At 39.4% G+C, this 23,293-nt stretch overlaps 1 protein-coding gene across 1 annotated transcript in view; it reads right to left on the bottom strand.

Annotated features, from left to right (window-relative positions):
• zgc:171482 (zinc finger protein) overlaps positions 1 to 18,745 on the bottom strand; it is a 59,196-nt gene extending 40,451 nt beyond the window's left edge. The window contains exons 1-2 of the mRNA XM_031737118.2: positions 18,287 to 18,745; positions 1,062 to 1,178 (exon numbers count right to left, since the gene is read on the bottom strand). Coding sequence (XP_031592978.1) covers positions 1,062 to 1,172 — 111 coding nt within the window. The 5' untranslated portion in view covers positions 1,173 to 1,178; positions 18,287 to 18,745. The remainder of the gene's footprint in view (positions 1 to 1,061; positions 1,179 to 18,286) is intronic.
• Between the last annotated feature and the right edge of the window lie 4,548 nt (positions 18,746 to 23,293).

Genomic DNA, 23,293 nt, shown 5'->3' with positions numbered 1-23,293 from the left:
CCCTAATTGGCTAAAGACAGCCTGATATTGACCTGGATTTCGTTCATTAGTTAAGTCCATTTTAATTAGTCCAAGCTGAAGCAACTACCTGAAGTTCAACAATTTAATACATATAAATGATCTCATCTCAGAAGAGGATGCATGAATTGTTTAAGTGAGACATTTAGGGATGTTTGAAGAACAATTGTGGGACTCCTGACATTTTTTTTTTCTTTTGGTCGGAAATGAGAAATTATTTTTGTTTTTGAAATGTGCTGCTAGTAAACTTCCCCATCTTTGCCCTCTATCCGATTGGAACATAACATTCAAAATATTCCTGCTTGCAAATTATTTGTTTCCTTGTCTCCTTGATCTGCTAACCTCTACAGAGACCTTTTGGAGCTGATGAAATGCAATGACTCAGCTTGCCTATTCATCTGCTCTACTCAAGGCTGTGTGTTTTTGTCAGGCTCGGGAGGGACAGAAATAGATTACTGACAAGTGAATGACGTACTGTAGGTGCACATCCATGCAGAAACCTACCGTACACACCATCATCGCCCTTGCTTTAGTCTGCCTAGATAAGGGCCTCACCCTCATTAGTCTGCTTGTTAATCCCAATTGTATCTTGTAATTAAGTACGACTTTAATGCAGTACACTCACGCAAGCACACATTCACATGCACAAACACACACATTTAGATTCTAGTTAAATAATGCAAGGGCTGAATGGCCATCCAATAAATTACTCTGAGAGAGTCTGCTGAAAGCTATACTACATTAAAATAAAAACTGTGTGTGCACATTTGTTGTTGTGCAAGTAACTAGCATTACCGTGCTGCATTAATACTATGTTTAATGGATGAGCACTATTTTGAATGCCACAAGCAGAAATTGGTACAAATAAGGCATTTGCAAAATGTACCATGCAGGAATCTGCCTGAGAATGCAGTAATCGTTGCAACATTTTGGCTTGCTTTATGCATAAGAACCTTTGTGTCTTCTTCAGTTGTTGAACACATGTTTATTCTGGAATAATATGAGAAAATACCTCAGAAACTGAGCAGAGGAGATGGACTCACCTCATAGTGAGCGGTGCGCTGGGACTCGGAGATGAGCTGGGCATTGCAGATGTTACAATAGCTCTCTGTGAACAAGCCTCCATCCACAACGCCCGCAGACTTCATCTTCATCTGAGACTACAAAAACACACACACACACACACACACCCAAACATATGCAAATATGAATATGATTAAAATGCAGGACGGAATAAAATGTCAGTGAACCTTACTGTGTGTGTTTGAGATGCATGAGCATGCAAATATCTCAATTTAGAAATCGTTTTTCCTTCAGAATGACAGATTCATTATGACAGTTCAGCCCAAAATATGTTGATCCTCTCTGTCAGAACATCTTCTCATGGATTTTGGCTCTAGACTTGGAAACAATGGCCTGAGGCTCTTGCTCGAGTTTTCTGCATTTTACTTAGTAATAAACTTTTTAAAAATTATTCAGTAAGCTCTAACATGATGTTGAGAGCAAAAGCTTACTTAGATATGACTTTATTGATGACAGACACAGCAGAGAAACAAGAATTGGTTCCTGACTTTCTTAAACATCAAAAGTGCAAATACAAATACAAGAATGTGATTTACTTTAGTCTTGTAGGCCTTATCTTAACAAATTCATAATTTAGAGTTATATTTTATTTTAATTAAATAAATCAAAACTGGTTATGAAACCAGTAATATCACCATAAAAATGCAATGGAAAAACTATAATCTGATAAAATCAGCCATCTTCATCTCTTAGTTAAAGTTGACGTACTCGCTTTCTTTATTTTCTGTCGTTGCATAATTGTATTGTAATAAGGTCATTAACAGACACCATTCAAATGTGAGCATTTTTGTCTAATATTTAAAACAACCTGTTGACAGTGTTCACTTTAAGCTCAGCTCTGTGGCTCAACTCTTGTCGGGTGTTTCTTTCAAATCTGGATCAGAAGAAGCCTCAGCATCCTGGCTCAGTTATCACAGTTATCTCACTCATCGCTTAAGGTTGATAAGCTCATACATGTTTTCCATGTAATGTCAGAATTTACTAGGAGCATTTTAAAGGACTCTTAAAATTACTTACAGCATTTTTAGAGACAAAATAAAATCTAACCATATATAACAGACCATAAACATACAGTGTAACAAATACTATAGAATAATGTTGATTTGCTGATATCGTATGTTTTTACTGTTATAAGTTTTATAACAATAATCAGCTATATAGTTACAGAGGACAAAGCTGCACTGTTTTCTTTAGAGATTAAACACCACAATATCGATTTGTTTGCACATAGTTAGTGGACATTCATGTAAAAAAAAAAAATCAAGAAAAAACCTTTTTGACTACCTTTTGCTTTTATTTTTATTAGCATTACAGGCCAGACAAATGAGAATGCGATGACCGAAATAATGAAGCACAAATGTCTGCTTCTTTGCACAAATGTGAACAGATGATGTCCAAATGAGTCACGACTTTATTTTAGACATTAATGAGCTTGTGACATCATAGACGTATTCTTAAAATGTGCGCATTAATTTACCCAAAATCATTTGGGCAGAATTTTCACTCTCGGTGCACAGAAGTTGTTTTTTTTTATTAATATCCTGATCATATTGTGAACCAACCTCGGTGAGAGTTTGCATGGTTCAGTAAAATTCCTTACAGTACACAGTTTCGTTACCTTTTAATTAGACACCCAACCTAAGTACATAACACTTATGGTAATTAATAATAGGGTAATAATCATTAAGCTTGGCTTCTAATGACTGGTTTACAATAGATATTTGGAACCATGCTTTCTTTTTATTCTCATGCATGTATTTCTACTGCCTTTGCCTCAGACATGAGCTAAATCAACACCCTATCTGACACTGCTAAACTTAGATTTTACTATATTTATATTAGTCTGCTGTGCGCCATTTAGAAAGTGCAACTTGTGGAGGTGTTCTTGTAAAAACGAACCAGGTAAAAAAAATTCAGCAGTGCCAACCATAATAAGCAGTAGTGTATGTAATGGAAATGCTGTAAGCAACTGAAACTTCCAGGAAGTTTTGAACATTGGAAGGAAAGTAATAATGTTGTAAGGCAGAGAGAGGGTTTAACGTCTCTGTGAACCTGTTTCCAGTAACATTTCCCTTTGAGAAAAGGTGTTTTTATACCCGGTGAGCGCTGGGAACCACTTAAACCACAGAAACATGAGCATCCTACCGGGAGCGATGGCTTGGAGCCTAGTACAGTGCTTTGCTTATATACAGAGTACAATAATAGAAACAGCTTAATGATCTGCTCTGGGGTATTATGTTCAATTTTCTATTCTCTTCATTATGTGCGCCCTATAGGCAGCGCTCTGACATGGTAAGAGTGAGTAACGGGTCTGTAGGGAACGGTGAACAAACCAAAGCCATTAAAACCGTCTGAGGTCCTTTTGCCAAAGAAGTGGCAGGACAGAGGGCTTGCAGAGGGAAAGTCTTTCACAGCTACGAAGTACAAGGATCCTGCCGAGGTCAGCTCTGGTAATTTTGAAAGAATAGGGTCTTTTGTGCTCTACGGTATCTTGAGAATTACAACATTTGTGACGAGATCAGACAAAATGTACTCCACGTGTCAGCAGGGAAAATGAATTGGTATTCTTTGTTTCACGTCTAGTGTTTAATTCCATTTAGCCAATATGTTTGCACAACACACACACACACACACACACACACACACACACACACACACACACACACACACACACACACACACACACACACACACACACAGTTAGTGGTAATTACTCCTGTCTGTTCATCTTGTCTGTTTAGTGCACCCTGGACCTTCCAATTAACTGCAGATACGCTGTATGGACATTTCTTTCATTATCTAATTGAAGCTGCAGTGAGACCCACATAAAGCACCTTAAAATGAAAAGGCACTGCATTTGATTTACAGTAACAGAATTTACTATCATCTTTACTTGTGTTCAGTAAGTTATACATGCTTGAGAGGCACAATATTCAATCTGAAATGCCACAGATGACAAGCTGTAAACTTGTTTTGTCTGGAGGCCTAGATGCATTATTACCTCCACAACGTGAAGTGTCCTATGAGGCATGATGGAACAGATATATCTTGGAAACTGACACATTAAATTTGCAGCAGAATTTGCAACCTCCTATAAATTTGTGACAGGAAAAGACCTTGCACTGCCAGCCTGGACGTCAGCCAGGCGGAAACGAGTCTATCTTTTAATCTTTAGGCTAATTAAAAATGATTGTGACTGCAGAAATATCCTTATCTTTCTAATATCTCAATTACCTCTGAATATTACATGCAAGATGGGGGATGTAGACTAATTAATAGAGGCAATCTGTTAGCAAGATTAATAGAATGGCAGACCCAATGAAGCGAAAAGATGGAGAGACAGATAGTGGGATACCTAATTGAAGACAGAAGGAAAGAGGAAAAAAGGTTGGGGGAGGCAGCAGGAGGGTTAAATAGATGTGCTCTTCCTGCTTTAGTATCAATTTGAACCACAGGGCATGTATTATATATGTGTTATATTTAGTATCAGTGGAAAGTTTACCTTCAGCTCATCTTTTGATTTTGTCTTGTTAGTTTAATTTAGAACCTATTTTTTCACTTGGATGCATGCAGAAGTCATTGCAAACAACGTGATCACTTGTGACAAATAAAGAGAGTTTTTAAATAGAAGGGGAGTGGGAGTGAAGCTGTTGTATAGTCAAGCCCAGAAAAGCTATTTTCTTAATGAGCTACTTCTTAGTAATAAAACCGTTTGGTAACTAAAATAGTGTGAACACATGGATTTCATGCCAAACTTACAAACTTGGGAAAGTTCATTAATAGACTCTTACGTCAAAGAACTGATCATTTGCAGTTAGGATCCATGACATATATTTTGGTGTGTGACGAATAGTATGAATTATTGCTGCAACCCAATTAATTCATACAGTCATTAAGAAAGGACTTAACTGTTTATTCTCAACTTGTATGTACATGAGCCAATAACACTTACAAAAGCAATAAAAATTGGAATATAATTCATAATTCACTTTTAACTATCAATATTGCTTAAAAGAGCTCCATCAAACACTAATGTGGTGCTGGTGCCCAATCTAGAATGGGTGGAGGTGATTCTAGATTGGCCACTAACTCTGCATCAGCAGGAAAAGGGGAAAGTGTGGTGGTAATTTCTGGCACCAGCACATCAAAATATATTCCTGGGCCAAAGCTGGAACTACTGATCGGTAGCTATCAGAAGGGCTACCACAAGAAACTGGACAAGGATTAGAAGAGGCAGCTCAAAGATTTCATCCACTGTGATTTTCTTCTGACAGAATTTGTAAAAAGAGAAGTGGCTGATGCACTGCACTGTACAGAGTGAGCAGAGAGGAAATGTATTCTGTTCATATAGGAAGACTGATTAAGAACTAGACTTAACCTCTGGTGAGGGTTAACACATTGTGCATGTTTAATAAAAATGGCACACACAGTCTGCCCAGCTCACAATCCCGGCATGCTGTAGCTGAAGGACAGCAACTGTTGAACTGACAAAACTCTCCATGTAGAGCTTGCATTTTAGAGTTTTCTCTCCACGAGTTGACATGAACAGACAGAAATGCAATTTAGAAAGTAATTCTTTGGCTTACACTTGCACCATAAGGTCGTTGATAGTACATACAGTTTCAGTGATAACTGTAATGGAACATGCCATTTTTAGACTTGCTCCTGAAAATGTGTTATTAGTGACAGAATCACATTAACTATCAGCTAAATGGCACCATATCAGCAAAAAAGTTCACTTCAGTTCACCTCACTGTTGCAAACTTAACTCATTTAGTGGCTTTTCATAGACTTGCAGTGACTTTGTCCAATAAATAAATAAATAAAGTGTTGAAAATTCTGCAACAGTACTGTTTCACAGTCATTTTACTTATTAAACCAAAATTCAATATATAACCCTAATTCCAAAACAGTTTGGAGACTGTAAAATATAAATAAAAGCAAAATAAAATGATTTCAGAATGACAATGATTACTCTAGTTTGTATTTACAATAGAATCCCGAAAAATATAGAATAAAGAAAAAGATTTTACTTTAATGGCTGCAACACATTTTAAAAAAGTTGGGACGGGAGCAACAAAAGGCTGTACATTTGATGACACCAATAATTGTCCTTTATAAAGTCTACCTATTCACAATCTACTTGTTCTGTGCTCCAAGTATAAAGCCATCCTACTACACAGGAAATGTATTTGCTTTCTTTTTTATTGCTTTGGTGTAGGACAGGGGTGGGGAACTCCAGGCCTCGAGCGCCACTGTCCTGCAGGTTTTAGATATCAGTCTGGGTCAACACACCTGAATCAAATGATTAGTTCATTACCAGTCTGGAGAACTTCAAGACATGTTGAGGAGGTGATTTAGCCATTTAAATCAGCTGTTGGATCAAGGATACATCTAAAACCTGCAGGACACCAGGGGGCCACCCCTGGTGTAGGAGGACCTACAATGGAAATCTCATTGTGATATTCTAGAGAAGAAGTTCTGATGTGAAGTTGTCAGATGATTTAATGAAGCTAGATACACACTGGAAGTGATTTGCAGTAGCGTGGTGATCAGAGACCATGAAAGTGAATGACATTCTGTGACATTCTCAACAAGCGAGCCACTGTATCAGCTACCAATGAGAGTGAAGAATATTGCTGATTGACACAGCATCTGCACAGACAGGATGCTAACGCTAAGCTAGCCAGGAACCCAGAGTGATGTTAAAACTAAGTAAATGCCTACCTCAGCCCAGCAGCCAGAATTTCAACAGGTAACTGATGAGTAGTCAGGCTGCAGCCGCTGTTTTCTACCTCTTCATGTTTCTGAAGCAGAATCACTGTGGAGTATCTTCGTGCTGATTTTCACCTTTGCTTTGTGTTGTCGGCTTTGTATTATACTATGAAGAAGATCATGTGTGCATCCTCATTAGGATAGGAATCTATGTTGGTGTGTAGGACTGCATCCTAACATGTGTTTCAGGTCAGTTTACAGTTTAAATAACAATAATAATATTTATATTTACAACAAGGTGCAATAATGATAATAATGTGCAATAATAACAATGTGCAATACACATACATTTATTCTTCTTTTTATTACTTAAGTTAGGTTACTGTGTTGTGTCATGTTGTGTTGTACGTAGTGCCGATGTGGGACAGTTTTCCAATTTCATTCTATCATTGTACTATGTATCTTATCTAGTTATCTACAGAGTAACATTAATGTAATGTAACAAGTATTGTGATGAATTACTTGCTCCTGGGAGTAATGTACTGCATTCCTTACTTATAATAATAGCTTTTTTTCAGTTATGACCCTGATCACAACAATGTACAAACATGTACAAGCATTTGACCACACAGCATACAGTTCATTTGGCTTTGATATTTCAAGAGAAAATCTTCATTTTCCTTGTACAAGATGGAAGCTTTCAAAAACTTTTAGTCACCTAAAATGCAATGAATGTGTGGACCAAAGGCCAAAACACATAGAAAAGATGTGTTTCAGAATACCCTTGCACATGTGGACAGGGGTTCGAAGGGTCTGGCAGAGCAATAGATGTGAAGAGCTGGGAACCTGATTTAGAACTGGCACAGGTGAGGTAGGTGTGGCAGACAGGTGCGTTGGAGCTGCATAACAGACTGAGGACATGTTGTGGATGGATGGAGTAACACACAAGGTCTAAGTAAAGTACAATATATTGCCAAAAATAATCACTTCCATGACCACAGACGTCTAAAATCTTCTATGAACATCTGCTTTATATAAACAATGAGTGTGGATCTCCAGACTTAATGTGGCCTTCAGATCGATGAGTCTGGGTTTGCTGGTTGCCAGGAGTAAAGGTGAAGAGGGATTATGGTGTGGGGTTGTTCTTCAGGAGTTGGTCTCAGCTCTTGAGTTCCAATCAAAGGAACCTTTAATGCTTCAGCATATCAAGACATTTTGGACAATTTCATGCTCCCAAAGCCAGGTCCATAAAGACATAGATAAGCGAGTTTGGTGTGGAAGAACTTGACTGGCCTGCATGGGGTCCTGACCTCAACCAGATAAAACACCCTTGAGCAGAATTTGAGTGGAGACCGTGAGCCAGGCCTTTTCATCCAACATCATTGCCTGACCCCACTAATAAGCTTCTGGTGAAAGAAATTCCCATAAACACACTCCTAAACCTTGTGGAAAGTCTTCTTGGAAGAGTTGAACCTGTTATAGCGCAAAGCATGGTCTGCCATCATATTAAACACTATGGGTTGAGAATGGGATGTCACTTACTTACGTACGTATGTGTGTGAAGGCAGACTAGGCAAGACTTTTGGCAATATATGAAAGGAAAAAAAAGGCTTAGAATTAAAATGTGAAAGAAAGGTAAAAGTCTTTAAGAGTTAAAGTGAAGACAGAAAACAAAAACAGCATCTCCAATTAAAAATGAAAAAACCTCTAAACTCAATTGGACAGAATTATAAAAAGTAAATGAGTCTTAGCCGGCACATGCACAAACCTTCTGTCTTCATCAGAAGGAATATAAAGACAAAAGGGAACGCTCTTTTAAGACCACATGAAGTATTTAACATCGATGTGAACTTTGAAACTTCCTTAGAATCTCAGCCTCTGGCCCACTCTTCATTAAATAGCTGGCCTTGGAATAGAAAGAACTTTTTGTTCTTTCTAATAAATGCAGCTAGTGGGGCTGTTTTTTGTCGCATAGGCTTAGAATATTAATTAGGTTGTAATACTACTTGCAACTAGATAGTGTAATAAACAGAAGTCCTACCCTACTGTAGACAAACATATAGCATCAAGTGTTTGCCCAGTGGGGAGCTTTAGAGACACTACTCCTATCGCCTGACAGCAGGACTTTAATGGTAAAATGTGTCCTTAAGATGAACTTAGAGGGTGAAAAAGAAAAAAACAGAGACATTTTTTACAAGATCCTATCTTCCCTTCCCCCATTTCTCAGTTTATTCATTTATGCTCCATCAGGGGGTAGCTGCTGTGAACTGGACTGTCTCTCCTCCTCTTCCATTTTCCGTGCTCACATTTTCATACAGCTTCTATCTCATTCAAAATAAAGTGCTCCCCTCATTTAACTGTCAAATTATGCATACAGACGTTGAAATATTGACATCAGCCTGTGAGCCAATGACCTGTCTAATGAGTCACAAGCCGCAATGACAAGAGCAAGGGTTGGAGGTTAATAATATGGAACCCTATATCGCAAAGGCGCTCTGGCGTGTCACTTTGATGTTCCACATTACAGCTTTTTTTCTTGTTTCACTCCTGGTAATGTAATCTTTCCCAACACTGTCTTCCCTTCGTCAAACCCCTACACACACACACACACAAACACACGCACACACACTCCAAGATTCATAACCCTCCCCTTTGTACAGTAGCAATCAAAGGTAATAGACTGAGGGAACAAAGTCTTCAAAGGAGCTGAAGCCAGAGTCTGAATCCAAATCCACATTCATTCTGTTTGCACTGCAGGAGCTTGCTTTGTACTATTCTTGTTAAATACTGCAAACTGCATACATACACAACCTCAAATACAGCGTGGGTACAAGCACATGGATTTGCTGTCAAATAAAAAAAAAAAAAAAAAAGCCAAAAGCTTAAGATATGGAATCAGAGGTCCCGTCTGTTCCCCAGAGTTAAATTCAACAAGTTCAATCAAGAAGTAAAAGAAGAGTGTGTGATTGCGATGCAGAAAGAAAATCAACGCCAATTTTATTCCAAAATTGGCTGTGTGTTCTTCTACGTTTATGTCTGGATTTCTTTGTCTGACTTTTGTAACATTTTTCCTGTGCACTTGTGCTCTTTAATACATTTTACAGTTCTCACATGTCAATTTGCGCTGCGAATCTGAGTGACAATTGCCCGTCAAGTCCTGAAATCTTCTCACAATAACCTTGGTGACAGCTCTGAGATGGTGTACTTCTTGTCTGAGTTTCCTTATATAATGACTGAGGGAGTGAATGTTACCTTGAGCCGAGGTCAGTGCTGCAGCCACTTTGCTGTATAAGTCAAAAAAGCTGGACTGGTCTAGATTTGTAAAATGTCAGGATTTTAATCATTCATTATTATTAATCTCTGGCTGTCTTCCACGTCCTGTCCTCCTACCCTCAACCCCAGCCAGTCATGGCAGACGGCTGCTTCCTCTGAGCCTGGTTCTGCTGGAGGTTTCTTCCTGATAAAATGGAGTTTTCGCTTGCTCGTAGAGCATCATCTAATTGTTGGGGTTTTCTCTGTTTTTCTCTGTGTTATGTAGAGTCTCTATCTTATGATATAAAGCCACCTGAGGCAACTGTTGTTGTAAATGGGCAATATATAAATTGATTTGAATTGAAATGAATTGAATGTTGACCCTGAAGGTATTACACTGTTTGCATGCACATAATCTTTGACTTTTTTCTTTCCTTTTTTAATTCATTTAAAAAAAAAATTTCATTAATTAAAGAAAAGACAAAACTTTTAAAACAATCTTTGTCAGCCATGACCAAAGAGCACACAATATAAACGCACAACTGCCACTGCAATGTTAAAGTAAGGAATTTCATAACATCAACTGTTTAAAGAAGTTTAAAGGACATAAATACCGATCGCAGGACCATTTTTGGGCTCTTATTTTGGAAAACAATGAGTGTGTAATCACTCACATGCTACAACCAATCTCATCCCTAATTCTGATACTGTTAGTCAAAGACAGTCACACATACTCACACTATGCTTTTTATCTCTCTGTCTCTTATCTTCATCTCATTTGCCTCTTTTCTCTCCCAGTGGTGGAAATATCCCCTTTAGGGCAGGGATTATTCATGAAAGATGGCGTAGGCTAGACTTATCCACTCTTGGGAGAGAAGAGGAGATAAGCTGCGGTATTATGCACCTTACTACTGGAATGAATTTTAGTGCAACTTAAAGTTGGAGACTCACATTCCTCTAAGAGGTATATACTGTTATTTTATGTAATGTTTGAGATGGATGTATATATGAAGTCTGAGCTTATCCCAGCCAAGGAGATGATCATTATAATAGTAATAGTGAGTAATAATGACTTAACAAAAGAAGCTTAACAGAAACGAAACAAAATTGTAAAAACATATTTTCCTGATTAGTCAGCCTTTAGCATACAGACTCAATTACGTCTATTGTGCAACGCACAGGAATTTTTCAGTGTAGCTTATCAGGGGTTTGGCAGCTTTGACAGATGGCTGGCAGCACAGGTAGCTGTAGCTGATTTGAGCTCATTAGAATCACTGAACCTTTTAAGAATGTTTATGGTTTTGGTGTCTTTTTTAGCAGAATACGCAATATGGGCTGCTGTCTATGACAAAAACAGAGTGAGCCAACCACCACCAACACCAGCAGATGCCATGGCAGCCCAAATCATCATAGACTGTGGAAACGTCACATTGGACTTCAAATACTTTGGACCTTGATTTCCAAATGAATTACAAATTTTCTTTTAAATCTGAAAAGAGGCATTTTCAGATGAAAGCACAGTTAGCACAGGTAAGATGCATCTGACGATATTCAGTTTTTTAAGGTACACTAGTACATAGACATTTACTTCTATTAAATGCACCAATCCACACAGACTACTAGAGTTTATGCACCTGTTTTCATGCTTTACTGTCAATACAAAAGGATCAATGAAACAAATAAATCTACAAACACTGTTTATTGCTTCATTTTACTGTTTCCATTAAGAATATTCATGCTGTCAGTCAGGTTGGTGAAGACAGTTTATCTGAACGCTCTCCTTTCAGCTCCTCTGTACTTCTGACAGACAGACTGGTTCTGAAGGCAGTGATGCTAAATGCAGATTGGCACTGGTGTGGATTGAATAGATCAAATGCTTCAGTGGTGCTTTTGTGTTTTGTGTGAGTGTGTATGATTTTCCATAAGTCAAAGTGTCTATTAGTCATCTCTATTTATCAATTTATTTATATTTTATAACCTCTCTGGCTTGATGAGACCCTTGTATTCATGAGGGTACTCTGTTAGTTTTATCTCTGAAAATCTCTCTCAGTGGACCATTAGTTGTTAATGGTATTAATAACAGATCTAACCCTTTAGGCCATAATATGGGCTCATTAGAGGGAGAAAGAAGACCATTATCCTGGGCAAAGTTAGGTTTGCAGTTTAACGGCTCACATTTCCGCCTTAGTGTCTCTCTGCCTGTGTGTGTGTATTCAGTAACAGACTTCTAGGCAAACTGAGTTAATGGTGGGAGACCAAAGGCAGCCTGAAATTTGAATGGGGGCTGTTAAGTTACTTCAACATATGGGAAATGCCATGTTAGATAGCAACAAAACTGTTGGGGTTTATCAGTTTCATTAGCAACTGATTAGATTTTCTTTTTATATGCTTATATAGTTTGCCCCCTTTCACATGTTGCCACATGTTCTTTTTCTGTCTTTTGGGACTTTCTGGACATGTTTTCATTTTAAAACCTCTTTTTGAAAAAGGTAAAACAAGTTTTGACAAAATGCAGACTTGGTATTTGGATGGCACACCAAGATTCACCCCCCAAAAACTATGTGACATCAAAGCACAGTCTGAAGATCCAATATAAGCAAGAAAATGGAGAAGAACTTTGTACAAAAGAACATGCTGCAAGGATTTTGGCTTTTAATGGTTGTCTCAGTGTACATTATGGCAGCAGCTATACACACAGAGACCCGTTCTGACAGGCAGTGAATGGAAGTGGGATCAGAGCACTAAAGATAAGTCAGTATTTTCATGAATATATTTTCCCAAGCCCAAACAAAAAGTCATACAGGAACAATATTGTTCCCTTTTTTCCGCATATAAACCATATTATACAAGCAGATTAGTGGAGAAGTGAGCAAGCAGACAGATTTCCCAAGAGGCAACATGCACCTCAATGCGAAAGATATACATTTGAGACCAAGCAGGAGGGAGATGCACAAAATACAAGAACATACTGGAAAGACAAATAAGTATAAAAGATCAGGCATAAAATTTAGTGGAACGACTAAAACAGTACAAGCCACATAACGCTTTGCAATAGCATTTCTCCCTTCATATGTCTTATCCTCCTTTCCTCTATCTCTATTATCCAGTTGACATGATTTCATACAGCTAATTCCCAATTGCTCTTCCTAATTACAAAAACAAGCTTCTTTAGCTTCAAAATTCACAGAAGCATCAATACATACAGATTATCCCACAGCATCATTCAGTTAAATAACCTCTTCTTACTGCATGTCTGACTATGAAGCAGGTGTGTGAGTAGTTACAGTACAATACAGCTGAGAGTTGATTTTCTATTTACATCCTCAGAGGACATTACAAAGACATCATGGTACGATCATCTGTCAGTCATAAGGCTTCTGTTTTATATACGTGTGTGTCTGTGTAAAGTGTGTGAATGCAAGCTGAAGTGACAAACCCATTAATGTTACTTTTGCATGACAATTTTGCTCTTGCATGTCAGCAGGCAATATTTTCTGATACAACATTAAAGCATACAAATACTGTTCACCACTAATTGCTGCTGTATGCGTGGAGAGCTGTTTAGCTGCACAGGGCCAAGCCTGGTAACCGCAGTTGTGATAAAGGATGCTGCCTGTAACTTTCAATTTGACAATTCTGTATAAATTTTGCACTGTAGAGGTTTTTTTCAGTGTGCTTTAAAAAAAATCAGTACAAATAGAGGTTTCTGGGCTTGAATGTTAGAGCTTGCTTGGCCCTTGGGTGTTTGTTTGAGAATTGTACTTCCATCAGCTGCAGCTCCAAGATCAGGGAAGCAATTAATGAGATTGATTACTGCAACTAGCTCAACTCCTGAAACAAAGGGAATAAACTCCATGTTGAAATTAACCAGACAAGAAAGCAACTAAAATTTTAAGCCATTTTAAGTTGATCTAAACTTAAACATTCTGTAACTTTTAAAGGTCTTTCTTGCTTTCTGTTCTCCCTGCGTCTGCATGTGTTCTCTCCAGGTATTCTGGCTTGCATGAAGTTAGGTTAACTCAATGTAACCCAACTCAAGGTGAGGTTACATTGAGTTGGTGATTCAAAATTGCCCGTATGTATATCTCTCTGTGTGTTAGCCCTGCAACAGAGTTGCAACCTGCCCAGAGTGTAACCCGCCTCTCCCCCTATGGCAGCTTGGATAAGCTCCAGTCACCCCCGCCGCCCCCAAACAGGTAACCGGGAGAAAGTGAATGGATGGTATTCATCCAATCCGGTTATCCACATGCTTTGACACTTCAGTATGTGCCAATAAACATGTGGATTTATGAGCAATAGAATTGTTTCCAGGTTTTTTCCAAGGGAAACTCCACAGGCAGAGATAACCCTTACTAACTAAACAGGCCTGAAATAGGACAGAATCTGCCCAGTTGAAAAAAGAGTTTCAAGGGTCAAGCAAGCTTTCAGGGGGTAAAGCATTAAACATTAATAAACACTCACTTCAATGGCATTTTCGGAGTGAGTGTTTTGGTTTTGGGTCATAGCCAGAGACCTAGCTTAAACACCAGTGATGATCCTTCATATAAAAGCTAGGTAAGTTTGACCAGAGAAGTCGTTTTCTCTCTGTGTCACTTTGATGGTAAATTTATAGATGCAAAGTGATCAGAACAGGGCTGCAGGCAGTGATCAAAGAATAACAGCTGGGAGCGGTGCAGCCCTGCAACAAGAGATGACCTTGAATGGGAGATTGACCTACTTTAAATCAAGAGTTATGGAACTTTGCAGTGGCACCTCGTGTGAGTTTGGGAATCCAATTAAAAATGAAAAGCTGGTTTTTATTTCACGTTTGAGAAATATTTTCAATACAGTACAGCACTGATTCTTTTATAGAGCAGCAAGGTTATAGGTATATGAGTTTGTACAGCCTGCACATGAACATTGTACTGCTATCGACAAAGTTAGCACACTTGCAGCACTGTGTTCACGCTGTGTGTGCATGGATGGCCACACACACGTCTTCACAAAGGAATGTGATACTGATATGACTGAATGTAAAAAGCATGCTGTGCATCACACAAACAGATGTATACCCAAAGAGACACACACTGGCATGAAGTAAATAGAGTATGACCTTGCAGCACCTAGCCTGTATAAATAGCCTGTATAAAGTGTCTTTGCTTCTTCAACTTGCATCTGTTCCTTTTGGTGTGAGTGTGTTTTTGAGAACTGAGTCTGAAAAAAAAATAAAAAGCAAAAGCATGAATTCTACATCTGATAAGCATATTTTTTTCTTTGCTCATTCACTAATGCACCCACAATATTCCCCTCTCCTCCCCATGTTCCCTCCCTATCTGGCAGCAGGCCAGTTTCCTAACACGGTGATGGAGCAAAAGAAAATTGATTTCTAAAGAGCTGCTATGCCCGGATATGAAACACGTAACCAGTTATTAGTCTAACCCCGATATTAACACAACACGACAACCGTGTCAAGATGTATATTAAAGATGTCGCTCTTGTTTCCTTTGAGAGATACATAAAAAAGGCTAAAAATGATAAACTGCCACTTGTTCAAAGCATTACAAATCAATGTCAGTATTGCACAGTTTTGATGATATCTACTTTGTTTGAGAGAAAAAGGAGAACAAAAAGCTCTAGTTGGTAATGCATTGATGCTGCTATGAGATGGAGTCAGTATCTTGATTGTGTAGACAGTCAGAGCGAGCGGGTCCATATTACTTACTATGCTGCTATTAATGAGAGGCCAAATGGCCTACACACTGATGTACTGTACATGGTCTCTCTTGCACGTACACTTATTAACACAGAAGCAGATGCACCCGTGCAAAGACAGCACACAGTGAGCAGTAAGGTCAGGGCTCACAGTGACTGAGAAAAAGATATTTGAAGAAGATATGCTGCCTGTTGCTATGGAGCACTCTGAGAGGAAAACATACACACAAAGACGCACACCTACACATGATGCTCTATCAATCCTAAAGAAAATGGAGCAATCGCACACCCGTGAAGATAAACACACATATACATGCATGTAAATACGCACACGCTCAATCAATCATGGTCCTATTAAAGAAAGTAATGAAGCTGCAGCCTCTTTCAAGAGCATCACAGCTTCAGTTGTCGCCCTCAGACTCTGTGTGTGTGTGTCAGCGTTTGTGTCTTTTCCTTCATATGTTTTATTTATATTTAGAAAGGAAAAAGGGGTCACTCTTCAAGAACAACATTGCTCTTCCATTTGTTCCTTTAGGACAGGGTGAATTATGCCAGTCAGTTAATCAGATTCTTCACCAGAGAGTCTCAGAGAGGAGGAGAATGAAATAGGCTACCATACTTCTAGACGCCTCAGAGTTGGGAAGAACAACGCCGCGTAAGTGTGACATAATGAGCATGCCTGTTAATTTGCTTTATTTTTTGAGGGGTGATTTAAAAACTTTAATTAGACTATGAACTCTGTTGTTCATCATAGAGGGAACTGGCACAAATAGCTGGAACAATTCTATTTGCGTCACTAACAATACGTTAAATGAGCTATTATACACTTCATGACCTTGAAAGAGACGAGTACAATGAAATGTAAAGCATAAAACATATTTACCATTGTAAATAAAATGAATATGCTGTAAAGCAGAGGTAGATGATTTAGCACTCTATGTACTTTAAATCCTCTCAGATACTTTTTTTTAATCTATGTCCATAAACTGGCACTTTGCAATAATTCATCTGCTTTAGCTCTCACATTTTGGAACTGGGAACCTTTTACTGTAATTATTTAACAAACGATTAGTTAGTTGTTGCCTTTAGAGGGTGTTTTTCTTTTCCGTTCCAGTGCTCAGAGACCCAGCTCGCCTGCCTGCCTTCCTGCTGCACTGACCTAAAGTACAGTAAAAGTCAGCGCTGGCTGAATCGATCACAGCGTAGGACTGAAGATCACTTGCGATGACTTGTGATCGATAGTGTAACTCTATGTAAACAAAGCATGAAGGTTCAGTGCTTTTTTGACAGCTGAGGCAAATGTGGGAAAAGCTGAACCAGTGCCACTCAGTGGAAGTCATATACGCTCATTTTAGGGAGAAACAAAAGGACTGAAAAGGACACATTCTGAAGACTGAGATGATGGCCGCATGTGAAATTAATAAGTGTAATTGTCCAAAATCATATTTCATCACATCGTGCTTAAGTGAGGGATTTTTAAGGAAAGCCTGTGCTGTTTATGTGTGTCTGTGTGCAAGTGTCTGTCCTGTTGACGGGCAGGTGAATGCCTGAAAAGACCATAAGCTCTTATCACTCTGCTACAGACACCCGGTATCAAGCTGACTGGACATTCCTCCCAAAGTGACAGATGCTTGCAACAAGAGTGCTCTAAATGAGAATGGATATGGAGCAGTGAAACAGCATCAAAACTAATCCATATTACATCTGACGCGTCTCATTTTCATGTTTCACAGGAAGTCATTGAATGTGGACCGGATGCTTTGAACAGGTTCAGAATGAGAAAATTTCCTGCATACAATTTAAACTCAAGCGTGTGGCCAAGTTTCTGTAACTTAACTGAAAAGTGAACTAAAGCTGGGATGTTTAAATTATTCAAATAAGAAAATTAATCTAAAACTATTTCAACAATGCACTGTTCATTAAAGTCATTTAACCAGCAGTCCATCTGTTCTCTGGTTTCATGTTTTCCAGTGTTGCATCTTTAGATTGTAAAAGTTTGGACTCTGGCATCCTGTGATTGCTTTTCTGATATTTTGTAGATCAGACAAATAAACCATTAACAACCTAGATTAACCGGCAATGAAAGCAATTTTTAGCTGCAGACCCAAATCAGATTTCTCCACATCAGTTTAACTTCTCATGTTCAACACACTCAGAGATGGCCCCAGTGGATGAATGAATAATAAATAACTCAAAGTGCTGCTTTTTTAAATTATAAAGCAGCTAAGAAAGATGTTATGAGCATTAGATGAAAACCTGTGACACCATGCAGCAGCATGGCTGTACGTCAACATGCACTGATACCACGTTTCTGGTTTGCCTACAGTTAGAGAACAAAAACAAAGTTTGCAAAGGTTTCCCCCAAACCGACGATCAGTATCCCAGCAATTCCACATGATGCTCTAAGTGGTGTAAAAACTTAGGTATTCTACAACACAAATCAAACAAGGCCAATCAATACAAGTCATCCACTGAACAAACTGATGGGAGGACATAGCGACGGTGGAGTTTAGAGTCCATCGCTCACCTTCCGCAGAGGCACTGACTCCTCTCCGCGAACCCGATGCACCTGCGCACCCGCACCGCGAAATCCGTCAAAACTTAACGCCAGTCCTCCCAGTGTAGCTGTTTGATTTGTTCCTCGTCTTAAGCTGCGATGTCCCCCTCCAAGAAAAACTCCCTCGCGCCGCCGTCTGTCGTGATGCGCGTGTCCCCTAGCGACTCCTCTCCAATCCTCGGTATCGCGGAGGTAAGAAGGAACGAAGCTCTGTTGATATCATCCACCACTACTCCGTGCGAAAGGCACCGCGGAGAGGAAACAAATAGAGGGAGAGAAAAAACACACACACACACAAAGCGAGCTATCCCAGCTTGAAGTAGGCGAGAGGGGGACAGAGAAGAAGAAGAAAAAAGTGTGAGCAGCCGTCACTGGGATGAATGAGAGACAGAAAGCGCTCTCGGCTCACGCAGCGTGTGTGTGATACACGGAACGCTTGATTTGTAGAGTGAGTGAGTGGGAGCACTGGTCGAGTGAGTAGGTCTTCGCACCCACACGCATGTCATATTTCACGAGCATAACCCGAGAGAGCACCCAGATTCCCTGTCATTCCAGTCATTGTAATATCGATGCTCTGTTTCCATGACCCCCCCTTACAAATTATCGCGTCTCTGCTCACACTCACTTTTTAATCCCCATCATTTCATTATAAGGCATATCATGCACTGTTACTGTCTTGTTGAGAAGATGTAGTGTAGTTTCCAGCTGTGTGGTCTCCATCGAGCACTCAGAAGAACCATAGGGTTCATGTGCAGAGGTGCCCCGAAACCGTAATTTAAGGCTGGGAATTTGACTTCATCCCAGGCCTCTCTGTCAAACAAACCACCAGACTGCTAATTCCATTTGTAGGCTAAATCAATGTGTTGATGTAACACTTACAAGACTAGTCATGAATATTTCCACTGTGCTCATTTGAGAGAAAAGTTATCCAGATTTTTTTCGTTTTCAAGAGAAAAAAAAGTATACAAAATGTACTACTTACCAAGAAATGCATCTGAATGATAAGTTTTGGGCTCTGGGTGCTGCAAGCACTTACACCTGCAAAGAATCAGAAAACACACAACTCATAGCATAATAATCTCTTTCCTCCAACTTTACCTTTCTTCTGACCACCTGTGCAGCCGGGCTTCTATATGCATGTTTGCCACATTTGCAGCGACAATGGTGAGATTTTGAGACGTGCATCTACTCATCTACCAATAGAGTTAAAGATGGAGCAGCACGCTCTATGTTAAAAGTTTGTTCTCTTCAACCCAGAATGGTCCTCTAAATCTAAATGCCATGAGGTAAAAAAAAAAGAAAAGAAATAACAGGGATGTCAGTCTTTTGTTATATTGCTCACCGTCCACTAATGCAACTGTTTAGGCGGGTTGGCATCCTGCAGACCTGCAAAACATAGAACCAGTGTGACTTTTCCTCTGTGAACAGGTTTTTGTTTTTTTTTTTCCCCTCAGCCACAGGTGAGGTGTTGCAGGAAATGTCCCGGACAGTTTTATGGCATATCTCCTATAGCTTAAAGTTGTCCTTTTCATAGTGCTGCTTCCTCTGGACATGCAGATATTATGTTGAAGACTGTAAAATAAGATGATTTGTCAGAAGAGAAGTCACAGTGTGGAGATGATTCAGAAGGTGCCTGCCGGAGCAAAACTCTCTAATGTTAAAACTGCCAGAGTCTATAAAATGATTATCTCAGAAAAAATAAGAAAAAGAAAAAGAAATTGCTGCAAATGAACTCAATGTTTCAAGAGGAATTATTTTGAAGTGGAATCTGAATAAACAAACCGTTGCCTTTGAATCCCAATCAAACCGAGGCAATTTAACACAGTCTTGAATCCCAGTGAAACTCACAGGAACCCAGTGTCTGAAGCCACAATGTTTACCACAGCCAACAACAGAAAAAAAGCCCCGGCTCTTGATCTATTAGAAATGGCATTAATTCACTGTGGCCTGCAAACAGTTCCCAAAGCAATCATGCACCAAATTTAGAGCTTAGCTGAAAAGAATGACATTGCCATGCACCCCCCCATCCTTTCTTTTTTTAATAATTTTTCTGTTCGATTATCCCGAGTCTTTTTGAAATGCCACATTTTCTCACTAGTGTATGAATGTGTATTCATTCCGGGAGAATGGGCGCCTATTACACGCTTTCAGAGGCTGTGACAGCAGCCCTCAGTGAGGAAGCCAAACACTTCACAGCTCAGACAATGTACCCAGGCAGACGTGCATACACACACACACACACACATACGAACGCATGCACTCACAGATTCAAATACACACAAACCCACTGACACAATGCACATCGACGAGATGAAAGGGCCAATTTATCAAACCACCAGCTAAGGCAGGCCTGAGGACGTATAGTGTCAGCACTGGTCTGTAGAAAGAGGACAGGATGTGCCTCTCTTTCTGTGTTTGTGTGCAACTTTGTGTGACTTTCCTTGACAGTAAAATCATTTTCCTAACATAATGTGCACTTTTGCCTTGGGCTAATTTTCTCAGGTAAAATGCATCAGCGGCTGATGCCTGCTGACGCGGCTGCACGAAGTGGGGAATTTGTTGTTCTTTTGATTGCCAGGTGCTTTAATGCCAAGAAAAGAAAGTGTGCACATGAATTTGTTAGAAAGAGCCGGGGTGCTAAAGAGAGAGAGGGATGATAGAGGGGTCTGTCCCACGTTATTTCTCATTAAACTGCAAGATCGATGTTTGTTGTCAAGGTTTTACAGCATTTATAAGCCCAAATGAATCCACTATTAGACTGCCACAAAACAGACAAAGTAAACAGTGCTTGAGAAGAGTTTGTGTTGAAGTGACAAACAAAAAAGGATTTCACGGCATATTTTTGTGCAAGGATGTCCTAGCTATGTGGCACTGGTCAGCTCTGAGACGAAGCGAATTCTGAAACTGTCTTTCTTTTTTTTGCTTTTCAGGTGAAACAAGAGACAGACATAAATACAAAGTAATTTAATCACAAATCAATCATGATGTAACTGAACTCTTAATTCACTTATTTCAATGATTTTATGCAGATCTTTGATCATATAGAACAGGTGTGGTGGATCATTGTGACTTGAGGAGAAGCTTATGCACTGGAAATAATCTCTTTGCTATGGCCTCAAAGAGTGGATTAAATATAACACACACATGTAAATCAGTCCTGAGGAAGTTCCTGAGGGTGCCATGGATTAATACAGGTGTACTGCAATGCCCTTTTAAAGCAAGCAAAAAGTATATTCTTTTTCATTAAATATCTGAGACGAAGTTGTGATACTGTCATTATTAACACTGACCTTTTCAACCTTACAGTAAGACCCTCATCTAAATACGTGAAGCTTTTTTTTTTAATAAAACAGCAAAGCACCTACAAGGACAAACAGAAAACAGCAGAGATTAAACTAAGACACCAGATTTTATTTCCACTCATCTGCTAACTCCCTAGCTGAGGCAGTGTTTATATTTAGCTCAGAATAGGAGTGTGTTTATGTGTGAGGGAGAACATTATAAATGTAAGTCCCCTGATTTTGTGATGTTGTCTTCAGTGTGGTGCATCTGTTGGGTTTTGGCTGCTAGGATACTGGCCTGGTCTGCTTGATACCGTTCCAAGGTCTGGGGGCAGCCTGCTGGCGCTGCCAGTTGGTGGCAAGCCGAGCAGGGTGGATTGCCCATTATATCTGGAAAAAGAAAAAAGGAGCGAGGCCAGCTCCAAGAATTGTGGTCCCCAAAGAACTTGCAAAAGTGATATGGCTGTTTGTACACCACAGGTCAGAGATGCAGAAATGCATCAATAGAAGTGAGCGTGCCTGAATGCGCAGCGTGCGCATGTGTGTAAGGAGTTAAGTGAATGTATAACTAAGAGGATACCAGCAAATAAAGGTCCGATGTTCTCTCCAATAAGGTGTTTATTGGCAACAGGTGAGAGCAAATCCAGGGAGAGAGAGAGATTTAATTTCAGGAGCATCAGCAGCTCGTACACTTACAGCTCGGATCGCTTACAAAAAGCCATATATAGAGGACAGCTGACACTGAGGGTATACAGAGGGAGCTAAATCAAAATTAACATGATCTTGTCACCACCCTGAACACTGGGATGGGACGATGGAGTGAGAACAGAAAAGTAATTGATATCTACAAAGTCGGCTCCACTACAGATTTATCTTTGTGATTAGTGTCTTATTCCTTTTACTAACAAACCTGTTAAAAGCGATTCAAAGATGAAGCCCCATTTTTGCCTCTAAGGCAAATATTACAAGTGTTTTCACCGTCAGCTCTACCCATTTATTTATTCCACTCAATATTCGGCTTTTCTCCTCGTATCGAATCGAGAAACCCATCACCGAACACATGTGACCTCCGAGTGTCTGAAAATGATTTACTGTGAGGTGACAGACAGATCTATGTCAGCCCCAGTGTACAGACCCGATACTTGTCATCAGATGCCAAGAGCTGTATTTTTAATGGTCTAGAATATGCATGAGATTCTGTCACGAAACTGATGTGTGAAAAACAAATTAGCTGGACACTTGTGAATCAATTTCTGTCATATTTGTTTTTATAAAATACCAACGCTGCTCATTTTATAGCCTCCCACAGCTCTCTAAGTGAATTTCCTCACGTCTTCTTCCTTCTTTTTGTGCTCTTTGATGAAATAACAAGCACAAATCTGGAGTTACAGCTTCTGGAATGCTGATTAGTATATAATGACTATTGCGCTGCAGTTAGAGAACAATGACTTTTGTTGACATTCACACATTTTTAATAAGTCCTGTGTTGCTGCAAATGCTGTGTCCTTCTATCAGTCTAGTGTGTAGTTGGTAGCTGTCTCCATCTAGAGGAAAAATGAGTACAGTGAGGGTTCATATGCCTTACACCAAAAGCTCTCACACTGCATTGGTGGTTTTCACCTGAAAATAATCACTCACTTCCCAATGTTATGATAAATATGTGAATATATATGTGATATATTTCATTTTTAGTGTA

The sequence above is a fragment of the Oreochromis aureus genome, linkage group 13 (assembly GCF_013358895.1).
Source record: "Oreochromis aureus strain Israel breed Guangdong linkage group 13, ZZ_aureus, whole genome shotgun sequence".
Lineage (NCBI taxonomy): Eukaryota > Metazoa > Chordata > Actinopteri > Cichliformes > Cichlidae > Oreochromis > Oreochromis aureus.
This window is presented reverse-complemented; position numbering and strand designations above follow the sequence as displayed.